General features: G+C 39.3%; 1 protein-coding gene across 2 annotated transcripts in view; it reads left to right on the forward strand.

The window, feature by feature from the left end:
* The first annotated feature begins 7,768 nt into the window (after window positions 1–7,768).
* The window catches only part of afap1l2 (actin filament associated protein 1-like 2), a 42,423-nt gene continuing 37,664 nt past the window's right edge, over window positions 7,769–12,527 (forward strand). The window contains exon 1 of one of the 2 annotated variants that reach the window (XM_055004739.1): window positions 7,769–7,946. In XM_055004739.1, coding sequence (XP_054860714.1) covers window positions 7,931–7,946 — 16 coding nt within the window. In that variant the 5' untranslated portion in view covers window positions 7,769–7,930. The remainder of the gene's footprint in view (window positions 7,947–12,527) is intronic. The other variant, XM_023276980.3, reaches the window with a different exon arrangement.

Raw genomic sequence — 12,527 nt, forward strand, 5'->3', positions numbered from 1 at the left:
CAGTATATTGTAGATGTACTATATGAACAGATGGGTGACAGATCCATGGAAAAACAAACTTAGTGTCTTTGTTAGGTGTTGGGCCAGAACAGCTTTAGTGCATCTCAGCAATGATCTCTACTGGTGCCAGAAACACCATTCTTCAACAAGATATTCCTTCATTTGGAGTTTTGATGATGGTTTTAGAGAAAGCTTTCTAACACATCGATCCAAAATGTCCCACGTGTGTTCAGTAGGGGTGAGATTTGCATATAAGTCACATCATTTTCATTTTCTTCAAACCTTTAAGTGACCCATCATGCCCCTTTGGATAGAGGCTTAGTCAATCTGAAATAGGCAGCTCTTGTTAGGATAAAAATGCTTTAATATAAGATAAAGGTAATCACTCAGAACAACCTTGTATTGATTTGCAGTGACCCTTTGTTGCATATGAACCCAAAATATAGCAGCAAAATGCTCCTACAATATAACAGAGCAACCAAATCCTTTCACTAAAGGGGTCAAAGGTTAAGTTTTTTCTTTAATTTGTCACCCATCTGTATATAAAAATATGAAATTTTGCAGACATTTGCAATATTTCTGTTGCATATGGGTTTGTTGTTAAAAACACAATCCTCTATTTGCAGTTGAGGTGAAGGTGTTCAATCCAGCTAAACACTGAGTTTAATCAGTTAAAAATATCGGGTTGTGCTATTCAATGAAATATGCTGGCTTTATATGCTAGTGAAAACAAAAAATCTAGCTCATATTCATACATTTTGTTTGGGCTCATTATAGGACATAACTGAACTTTATAACCAGGGAGATGACAGTGAAAAGGACTTCAACAAAATTAGCACAAAATATTCAGAGACGCTCTATCTCGGGGGGCTTGTGGTTGAGATCCTAAGAGGTAATTTTCACAGCTTCACTCGCTTTGTTGAACTGAACCAGCAGAGAGAATTAGCTTCCGCATGTGCATGTACTGCTGAGTCAATTTGTCTGTGAACGCTCTGTCACTGGCAGGAAATTTCTATATCTGACACTAATGGTTGGGGAAATAAATCAGTGACAAGGTCAAGGGGTGACAGGCGCTTTTTGAGAAAGTCATTTTTCTGTTCACTTGGTTGACGAGGCTCTTTTATGACGGTGCCCTACATCGACTGCAGCGTGTCTAACTGAGAGAGAGCACTTATCTCCGTTTGAGATGAGGCTTGACAGGGTGGTGCCAGCTGTCAGGCTGAAGAGTCTGTCACACAGCGGAGGATGCATTTGTTTGATGAAAGCAGGGCAAACAGTGCAGAAGTGAGATCTGTGTTTCCTTTTTGTGTCTGTCATACAGATGGTGATTCAACGGCAGATGGACCCTGACATCTTCAATTAGTTTGTTTAAAAGTTCTGAAAGAAATTTCAGCTCATTGTATTAAACACTTAGCTGCAGCCAGCCCCTGTAAGTGACAGCCTGATGCACTAGTTGCTGTGACAAGTGTAGTGAGAGTAGACATTGCTGTCTGTAGCCTTTTGGATTGTGCTGACAGACTGAAATAAGGCAGAGATGACAAAGGCTTTTCCTCTTTTTCTGCATTGTAATATCCACCCATCCATCCATTCATTCATCAGTTACACTCGTTCTATTCTATAGAGGGTCACAGGGTGCTGGAGTCCACCCCAGCTAACACAACAACAGCTCACACCCACACAAATGACCAGTTTAGAATCAATAATTGACACATTGTACTTGTCTTAGTACTGTGGGAGGAAACACCTGGAGAAAACCCACACATGCCCTGGGAAGAAATGCAAAAGAAAGGTCAATCCAACCTGCAGGTTCAAACCCAGAACCCTCGCGCTGTGAGGCAGCAGTGCTAACCTCTGGTAATATTTTACACACTATGACACAAAAGCACTTTTGACCTTTCACCTTTGTGGGAACTAAACTTGAATATTCTTTATTTATCTTTTCTGTTCGGTCTTCATCTGGAGCTCTCCACACTTCTACATCTACACCTGCAGGTGGCAATGTTGCACAGTGACCGTCTTGTCTAGGTAAATGTTATGCTAAATTCATATTTTACTGGGTCACTACATGTTTTCAGTACTTAAAACTAAAACAGATTTTAGTCTTTGTTCTGTAATTTTATTTTATTTGTTTTACACAAGTTGGCCTCTTAAGAGACTTGAGGAGGAAATAAGGAGGAGTGCACAATCCCACACAGAAACATTCCATTCAGTCATGTTGTTCTCTCTTTGTCAACATCATATCAATGGAATTTGAATAGAATACAAAAAATATGATATACATGTAGAAAAATATACGAAGATACAAAATGCACAAAAAAATGTAAGATATACGATGAATAAAAATGTGCTAAACTGAAAAATGCACCATAAAACAATTTTTAAAAAATCATATAACATTTGGGTAGAGAGTCTCTGTCCTATTATTCATTTAAGCAACACTTCTAACAAGACTATACTACACCTGGACGACTGAAGTACATTATATGTGTTGTTTTTAAATATATTCATCTGCCTTTTATCAGTACTGTAGGCTTTAATTACAGTGTAGGCTGATTTAACTGTTGTACATATTGTGTTATATTCATTATTTTTGAATACATAGCAACATCAGACAAAGTAACTACCAACGAAAACGTGCCCTTCTAGCAACATTTACATATATTTGATGTTTATCAATATGCCTACTCATATACACAGTTTAAAAAGTGGGATAAAAAAATGTGCAAAGACAAAAACGTAGTAAAAGTAATTTATGTGAGTGTAAGCTAAGAAAACATTGACTTTGCTTGTTGATAAAATAGCTTATTTGGCGTGTTAAGATTACTGTAAAAGCAACAGTGTATCTAATAATGCACTTCTGGACGTGGCACAGTGCTACATTTGAAATGCAGTCATTCACAGCAGTGCAAAGTGTCATACAAGGTGCAGTTGGACTGTAGTAGTAGTGTGGTGCTGATGTTCACTCAAATACATATATTGCTTGGTTCATATATATTTTTGTATATTACTACGTAAATGGTCAGTTGGAAATCCTTCATGCTTCCGTCCACATATTCCATCACACCTTCGTATACCTTGTAAATTGTCTAAATTGCTGTCTCCTGCTCGGCTATCAAAAATCAGGCAGGCCATATTTAAGCTGTCACAAGACAACATTTTCTCAGGCTTCACAAGTCATCCACACACACTTTGAAATCTGAAGAACCGCCCTGTTTATTTCCCACAGAGGTTACCATCAGCCTGATCACACATGAACTAAAAACAACATCATTGGGCGATGACTCAACGCTGCTCCACTTAAGCCACCGGAGAGCCTGCCGACGTTTAGTCAGGTGCACACACCTCTGTGCAGCAAGGAAACGGACACCGTCTTTACAAGGTGTAGTAAGTCTGAAGCCGGTGCCCTCTGCATTCCTGGGCCTCAAAACGCTCTTGAAAAAACAGGGGAGGTACAGCAGAGTCAGTGGGTTCGACTTTCTTTGGAAATTCCCAGACGTAACAGTAAGAGAAGGCACTGATTAGATGAAAATACCTAAACGGTTGGGAGGTCTCTTTCCAGGGGATTAAGGAGGTGCATCACGTCTCTGTGTATATGTGTGCAAACATGGGAGGGACCCTGGAATCAAAGAGGTTCCAGTGTTAATTTGGAGCTGAGGCGGTGACCTTTTGTCCTCTGATTCACAGCTGAGGAATGCTTTCTGTGTTACAACCAGCAGCAGAACTGAGGAGAGCAGTCGCACCTTTGACTCAAAAATACAATCTAGTAAAGCTCAAGTGTCTGTTTGACACATTCTGAAACTTGTAGCACATTTGTCCCACACCTGCGTATAAAAATGCCTCAAACACAACCATAATGACCCAAAATCATCCAAATCTGAATGTTTAAGGATTTAAATCTTCCATACAGCAAAGGGCTCCTAAAGGTCTGCTGCACAATAGGAATTCCCCTGCCGGATTAACTAGACAGTTCTTTTGCTGTGGACACACAGACAAAGAATGAGCGGAGGAGAGAAAGGCCAGACCACCCTTGTTTTCAATTCACGCTGAGCCATCATGCCTGACTCACATTCACACTTTCACCGTTCACTCAAGGCCATACGATGAGGTGAAGAAAAAAAGTGACATCATCTGCTGACTTTTAACTGACCTGTTTGTTGCGAGGTGAAGTCTGTTCAGTGACAAGTTCAAGGCTGAATAGAGCAGACAGCAGCTTCCCCGGAAGGCTGAAAAGATTTGTTCATGTGCAAATTTTCTTTTTTCAAAAAGGGGGGGGGAGCAAAATAGTGGCAAAGGATGTTGATTCTTGGTTTTGGGAAACAACAGTTTGAAAAACGAAAGAAATATAAAGGTCACATGATGACAATCTGAGCTATCTTTAGGAAGACTCCATCTGCTGATGAAGACAAGGAAACATGAATGAAACCTCTGTAAAAATGGTTGAATGTTTACTGCTAAGATTCAGAATAGCCTTGAATTGAGATGTACAAACTCAGGTGATTCTTGTCAATAGCATTTCAAAGCTCCATTCATGAGTGCCAACCTTCCACAGACTCATCCATTCTTTATATTTCTTTTGTTGCAGTTGTAATAACCGGCAATCTTGTAGAGTGAAGCACTTATCATTATTAAGACTATACTTACTTCATATATCAAATACATACAGTGCTATTTTGCATTAAAGTGCTTTTGCTGCTTTTTAAGCAAACCATTTATAATGTTATTTTTGGAAAATATAGTCTGCAGAGATGAATATAGGTCTGACCTTAAAGGTTTGCTTTAATAAAACTTTCTGTTAAAAACACTTTGCTCTGGGACTGGTCATCTCAATGGAGTTTAAACCGAGTTCAAATTTGACAAAAAGGACATGTACTTTCACATGAGAAAATGTCTAGTGGAATTTTACTTTTTATAGCTCACATGCTGGTCTGAAAATAGCACAATAACACAGAGCAAAGATGCAACGTCACTGTTCATAAATAGTGTCAAAGGGGGCCAGTCAGAGATGGATGTAAAGCTGTATTATTTCAGTGTCTTGAAGGAACTATTGAAAAGTGATCACTATTGTTTAACAGTTAAGCTGAGAAGATACAGAATAAATGCAGTGTCAAAGGACAAACTTTCTTGCATTTCCAGTCATGGATCAGATTAGCAATGTGGAGCAGCTCACAGCTTAGAGCATTTATGTGCATAAAAATGCAATTCATGCATGTTTTTGGGTTCTGAACTCCATATGATTACTTTGAACGCAATTTTCTTGTTTGATCACAATCCTCCAGGAGCTTCATTTATCTTTCAAGGGTGAAGAGATGCAACAAGCCAGGATGTTTTATTTGAAATTGCTGAACTCCTGCAAGTTTTTAGGTCGAGGAGGTTTTTCCACATTGCTTTCAACTTCTGATCCTGTCCAGCCCTTACATTTCTCAAGCCACAGCCTCAACAATGAGAGGCACATTTACATTACAAGGAACTTCTGTGTCACCCCCAGTTCCTGCCTGCTGCAGTGAGCCTATAATAAGTAAATCATTAACCAACATCAGATGATGTCACAGGATCACCACCTGCCTTGGCTGTGGTTTGTCAGGGGAGGGACTGCTGCAGTTGAAGCGAACCACAATACAAGTGGCTCTCAGGACTTGTTTATTCAACTGCATGCAGAACACAGTAAAGGTGGCGTTGGAATGTATGCATGTGCCCTCACTCTTTTAATGTTTAAAACCAGCCCTATATAAAACCCTGAGATGCATGTCATGCCATTTAATCATCTTCTGGAATATGTTGTGTTACTCTGCTTGACATTCCTCTCATACCTCCACCCGGTCACGGTTCTCCCACGGGGGTGCTCAGTTGTTTAGGCAGGGAACTTCACTTTTCTGCTGCAAGAGACAAAGCAATGGCTGGAAAACTACAGCGCAGGACTCAGTCTTTTTTAAGAAAAGCATTTTCTGTGTATGTAGCCAATTATGTCAGTTTTATTGCCCTTAAACATCCTACAATTCTGGTGTTTCTGTGTCATCTGAAGGAGTACTCATACTGACCTGTGGATCAACTGTAGTGTTTTGACAAGAATTTACATATAGATATATATTTATTTGTAAAAATGACCCATATGTCTGACAGGATTCACAGAATTTTTTTGATTCCATTTGCCAAATAATTGGAGATTATGCTTTTTTTGTCAAACCAAGATCGCTAAACAATTTAAGTGGAGCACAGCAGGTTTTCCTTTAGTTTTGAGGTTAATGCACAGTTTAATGCTGATATTATATATGAATGCATATCTATATTAGCCTCACCCCAGCTGGTCGAGGCAGATGACTGTCCTCCCTGAACCTGGTTCTGTTCAAGGTTTCTTCCAGTTAAAAGGAATCATTCCTCTCCACGTGGTTGTGTTTTACGTGCATAATTTTTTGGGGGTCTCTACTTTAATTTTTAAATTAGTCAGGCAATTTGTTAGAATATATAATATTGTAGGTTCTTGACCTTAACATTTAAGTTAGCTGGGTTAACTTGAATATCCTAGTATATGTAATACTGTAAGGTCTTAACTTTAATATGTAGACAAAATTACTCATGGAAATTAGTCATCTAGAAATTTTGCATTCCTTTAATGTTCTTAGCATATTACTGTGCAATGTTCTAGTAATGTTTTCAGCAGGAAATATTTTAGTTTTTTAGTTCCCAGACTGATATTTTTTAAGGTACAATCACATTCTGTAAAAACATTCTAATAATGTTTGGTGTTAACATTGTGAGAACAATATGCACTAACATTATCAAAGCATTTTCAGCAGGAAGCTATTTTTGTGTTTGTTAAGGGAATGTTATTATTATAGAGCAATATTCTTTGAAAACCCTCTAATGATCTTTCGTGGTAACATTGTTGAAATGCTTTTGACAACATTGAACATTGTACTGTTCAGTGTCTCCACTGCGCAGGTTTTTGTTTGTTCCCTTTTAAAAAGGAGGACAACATTCCCCTAAAACATTCTAAAAACAGCTGGTAAAATCTCAGTGACAATATTGTTCCAACATTATGCCCTAACATTTTGTAAATGCTTGGTTGAGAATGTTCATCTGTTGTTGTGTAACATTGCGCAAACATTTTGTAAAAGAACGTTATTTAATCCTAAGAATGTTACAGGCAAAATGTTCTACCTTTGTTAACATTGTAAAACATCACAGGGTCTTTTTATAAGAAACATTCTGTCATTTCAAGTCTCTACAACTTCCTGTAAATCATAGTCAATAATTAACCATACATGAACATTACTTGAAGTTAAAAACATTCTTAAAATATTATTTAAACAGTAGTTGCACATCTATGGAAACAGTACAACCCCGACAGCTAATAAATGTCAAATATGTAGTGTGTAACATTTTCAGCCATAGTTTTTTTTTTTTTGTTTTGTTTTTTTAAAGAAGCTTGGTTTCTTTTGCTTTCTTTGATTATTTATTTTACCATCCTGTCGGTGCACTAGCCTCCTGTGAGAAGTAAACAGTCCAACTTTTGTTTTGTTTTGTTTTGTTTTGTTTTGTTTGTTTTGTTTTGTTTTGTTTTGTTTTGTTTTGTTTTGTTTTGTTTTGTTTTGTTTTGTTTTGTTTTGTTTTGTTTTGTTTTGTTTTGTTTTGTTTTGTTTTGTCAAGGCGTCTCTAAATGACACCTGGTTGAGTGTGAAGGAGCGACTGCCTGGATGCTGCAAACCGGCAGAAGGAGGAGGTGCGTCAAAAAACAGAGATTAGGAAGAAGAGGAGAGCGCTGTTGTTCCGTCTTCAGCTCTCACTGTTGTGTCGGAGTCGGGAGGGTCGAGCTGCATTCCGCAGAAAGCTGCCGTCCCCATCACTCTCAAACTTTAGTCCGCCAAACTTTTTTTTGGGATTGTTTTCATTGTATGAGAGGAGGACAGCGGCTGGAAAGTGTCCGAGGCAGCGAATGGAGAAGCACAAAGGTAAGACTTTAGTGTCAATAACGTGAGACAGATCTGCTGCTGCTGCTGACAGAGCTTCCCTATGAAGCCACTGGAGGAACACAGCTGCTGCACAACAGTTTCCCCAAACCTATTATGAATCATTACATGACATTTATTGAATCTGGATGCTTTTGATCAGACAGACAGTGAATCTGTTGATGTGGTTTAGCTCAGATTATTAAAGCATTTTCAGATTAGTTGATTTTACATGTGGCTGGATGGTGTTTTTGTGCAGAATAACTCTAGTATTGGTCACCGTACCTGCCACTTCTCAGATGACTTACTAAAGTGGACAAGTAGTAGGCAGTCAGCCCGACCACACTGCATCCCAGTGAAACTACAATATGAGGATGGTTTATCCCTGATGGTCTGTAAAGTCGCTCCCACTGTGGCCACTGATGGATTCCAATAGCTGCAACATTGTTCTCACAGCATTCCTGAAATTCCTGTGGTTATTTGTCCATGAGGGATGAGCAAGGCCGTTTTAATACTTCCTGATTGATATAAACAAAGAGCTTGGGCCTTAATTGACCACTAGTTGCGCCTCACCTCGGTGTGTGAGCAGAACACAGGAAACATTTTCTCCGTTATCTTTGGATCCCAGCACTGATGGGACATAAAGATACTACGAACCAGCCGGCTTCACTGACCGGTCCGGGTGGACAACAGAAGCAACTTGCTGGACCGAAAACAATGGCGACTAGTCAAACTGGAATGGAATCACCACAATCTGAATGAAAACAGTCTTGCTGCCACATTCCCCTCCGCCAGCTGACTAGACAGCCCCGTCTGTTTACTCCCACTGCCTGTCAGAGTAAATAGTCAGTGTTGCAAACAGCAGAATGCAGAGGTGTTCTGTGTATAATTTTTTTGAGACTGGAGGCTTTGGGTTCACATGTACAGCTGGAATAACTGGTCTTTGTTCTATAAACATTGTGATAATTGCCATTTTTCAAGCACAAGTACCATGTCTTTCATTGGTTTCAGTCTTTGCATATAGGCTTTTCTCTCTTTTGTATCTTTTTTTTCTGTTTGTTTAATTGAATTTGAAAGTGTTATTATGGGGCTGTGGGAAGTTATGATGGAAGTTTCCCCACAGTTTTATGACAGAAAGTAATTTGCGATGAAGACAGCTGTGTAATAAATCAACATGTTACAGACCCACCGGTTCACTTGGGGCTTTTTTTCTTCATATTGTGTTGAATAAGATGCAAAGTCTCACTGTATGTAGATTGAATTTTGAGAAAACTTGCAAGAGTGAGGCTTTGTACTGTGGTGTTTTAGCAATTATGAGATTAAGAAGGACTTCCTGTGCAGTATGTGTCAGTATTTGAAAAGCTGAAGTGGTTAGAGGGGCAGGTTTCATAAGTAGATCTGGAACCAAAGGGAAAGGGTGGATTTTCAAAACTACAATGATCGGTTCAGAGACGACACACTCGCAATAGGGGTGCAATATATTGGTGAAGGGTAGAGCTGACAGCAGGTAGATTGTTGCAAGGTAAGAAACCTGCACCTGGCAGTCACAGATTGCAGAGAATGAGCCGGTGTGTTCAGGCTGAAATAAGGGCTGGTGTACTCTTTTGGCAGCTGTATGCAGCAGCACCAGGACATTGAATTAGATACTAACAGCCACAGGCAGCCAGCGGAGGGGGTACAGTAAAGGGAAACCTGGGAAAATGCAGGGAGGCCAATGACAAGGAAAGGCATTATTTAGTATTCTGGATGTGCTCTGTGTTTCTGAAACTTGACTCGCGCATGTTTTATTCCAGAGAAACAGCTCCAGCAGCTCATGTCGCTGATTCTCACACCTCGTGCCAAAGATGATGATCAAATTAGTACAAACCACCTGGAACTTTGTTTGGTTTGAGTGACACCGGGGCGATGATGGGGTACATTGGAGAATCGACAGAGTGCCTACTTCAGCAGTTCGGCCAAGAGATGATTAGAGCACTTTTTATGCAGTTATTGGCCCAACTGCTCACTTTGCCTGGCTTCTAATTACAGCCCACATGCTAATGTGTCAGTCCACTGATTATGAAATAACCATATTGGCAGAAATATTTATACAGTCTCTTTCACAGGATTTTTATACCAGCTGTCTGGTTAAGTGAGTCTTGATTAGCTGACAAATGAATGATGCATATTTTCACAGTAATCCAGATCGGAATGGAAGCATATGTTTACTTTTTGAAAGATCCTTTGCAGTATTTATTATCTTCCATCCTTGTCAATAAGTTTCTTCTGTCTTATGCCTATGCTTGCTTGTTTTCCTTCCTGTGTTGTTATGGGTCCATGTTGAACCCTCATGTTCTCTGCAGCTGGGGTTCGCCCAGAAAAGCAACTGGCTCTGTGATGATGGCTCCTTTTCTTGCCTCCAGCGTCAGTCGTCTCCTCCAACAATGATATGATTCTTTGGCTCGTGCCAAAATAAAATGCAAGACAAATGGAGGCAGGCTGACGGACGTATTGATGAGCATGTTTGAATCAGTGGCTGATTCAGTGAACACAGAATTAACTACAGTTTAACAGTCAATAGCTTTGAGGAGCGGTGGAAGATGCTATCATTTTTTCCTATAAAAAGTTTATATGAATAGCATTGTGTATACTTTTTGACACCGAAACAAGACAAGAGGCCTTGCTGCCAATAGAATGTGAATGAAGTTTGTGCTAAGATTAGCTAAATGCTAATTTCCTGCAGCTATCATGCAGATATTTAGCAGGTGCTATATTTACCGACACTGAAATAAAGACAACTGTTGGACCAACTTAAATATTTCATTTGTATAACACAACTGATTCAAGTTTATCCAAATTAAGTTGTTAAGTACAACTAATGCCACTAGTTTGAGCTGGATGTACTTAAATTATACTCTCATATAATTTTAAGAAACATCCATTTGAACTTTTCCAATTTTTCCAACTTAAGGATTTGCTTTTTAACATAAAATGTAAATTGGATGAATTTTGAAGAAGCCAAGACGTTGAGACTTAAGACACACAAAGCTAAAGGAGTAGCAAAGCTATTTTTTGCACTTTTTCAGGAATTATAGTATCAGTTTAAAGAGACAAAGTGGAATCTGAAGTTACCAAAGTAAACTGCAGTCACCAAAGCAGAAAGATAAATGATTCATCTCATATGTTTGGATGCCACTAAGCTTTGCTGCCGATTTGTCCCAGTGGTGGCTTGTAGTACTTTACTGAAGAAGTCCAATGTGGATTTCACTGATTCATCTTAGAAAGAGAAGATTTGCAGGTGCTGAAAGAAAGAAATCAAGGGATCAACAGTATAATAGTATTCTGACTTTAAATCCATTGTGTTTTTAGTTTGTGTGCTGTGTGTCATTTGATGTAGTGAACAATTGTCATGTACAGCGTGAAAAGATATTTTTGCTTAATTTTTGTAGCACTCGTGCTTGTGTTGTAATCAATATGAAGCAAGAATCCCTTAAATTACAATGAATTAGTCCTTAATTTATCCCTGAAATCAGACAAATATCTTAAATCTAAATCATGCAAGCAGTTATGTAGTTTCAAAACTCTAAATCTGATATTCATGTAAAAATGTGAAAACTCCACAATTTCAAAATCGTTTAAATGAAAAAATTGAAGAAAATAAAGAGCAAATTATTTTCCCCATTATTTCACATATTAAATCTCAACTGACACATTAAGGTTGTCATTAAAAGTTGTTCTTTTAAGTGAACTTTAATTTGTTAAATGATTTATCTACTGAACACATTAATCGTAGCTTGAACTACAGTTTATTCTGCCAGCAGGTGTCAAAATGAGCCTCAGTGCAGCATGAAAGTGCGACAGAGTTGACAGGACTAGTGGCTTTGACCTGCCATAAGCTCAGCAGCAGTTTCAGGCTCAGATGTAGGCCATCAGGGCTGGCATGGGGTCTTCTGGTTCACTCGTATGTGTGTCAGGGGATGTACTTGTCAACGGGGAGCGAGTGGAGTGAGGCTAATTCAGGAAGCTGGTCAGGGCTATAAAAATGATGAAAAGAAAGACGGTCTTCCTGCTCTGTGGCAGCGGGGTGCTCCCTGTGAGTTTGGCCCTTTCTGCCCTCTGGGTCTTACTCTAGTTCATTTCCAACACATCAAACGTGCCTTTGTTTATTGGCTGCAGGAGCTCTGGATCAGACCTGCATTGTGTTTGTTTCTCACCAGGTAGACGTTTGATGAAAACGGTACAGGAGATTACCTGCTTGTAATCACACACGTGTGCACACTCATCCAGCTTGTGCTCGCCATGCAGCCCTCCTGGCCACTGTTCTGTGGGATAATAACCAAAGCACAGAAGGTTTTATGTGGGTGACTCTGAGGCGGCATTGCTAGTTACTTTTTATTTGTCAGCAGCTGCTTCTCATCTGTCACTTTCTTTCTCATCAAGGCAAGACTGCAGAGGCTTGTAAAGCTTACATTTTTGCTGAACGTGAATCTGTTTATTAGTAAGTAGTGTGTCTTAATTGAACAATGACATATGGTTAATGCCCACACAGAGTGGCATATACACTGTATACATGTAGAGGGTGAAGCTTTTGACTGTTGTGAGGCA

Source organism: Amphiprion ocellaris, chromosome 18 (assembly GCF_022539595.1).
Source record: "Amphiprion ocellaris isolate individual 3 ecotype Okinawa chromosome 18, ASM2253959v1, whole genome shotgun sequence".
Lineage (NCBI taxonomy): Eukaryota > Metazoa > Chordata > Actinopteri > Pomacentridae > Amphiprion > Amphiprion ocellaris.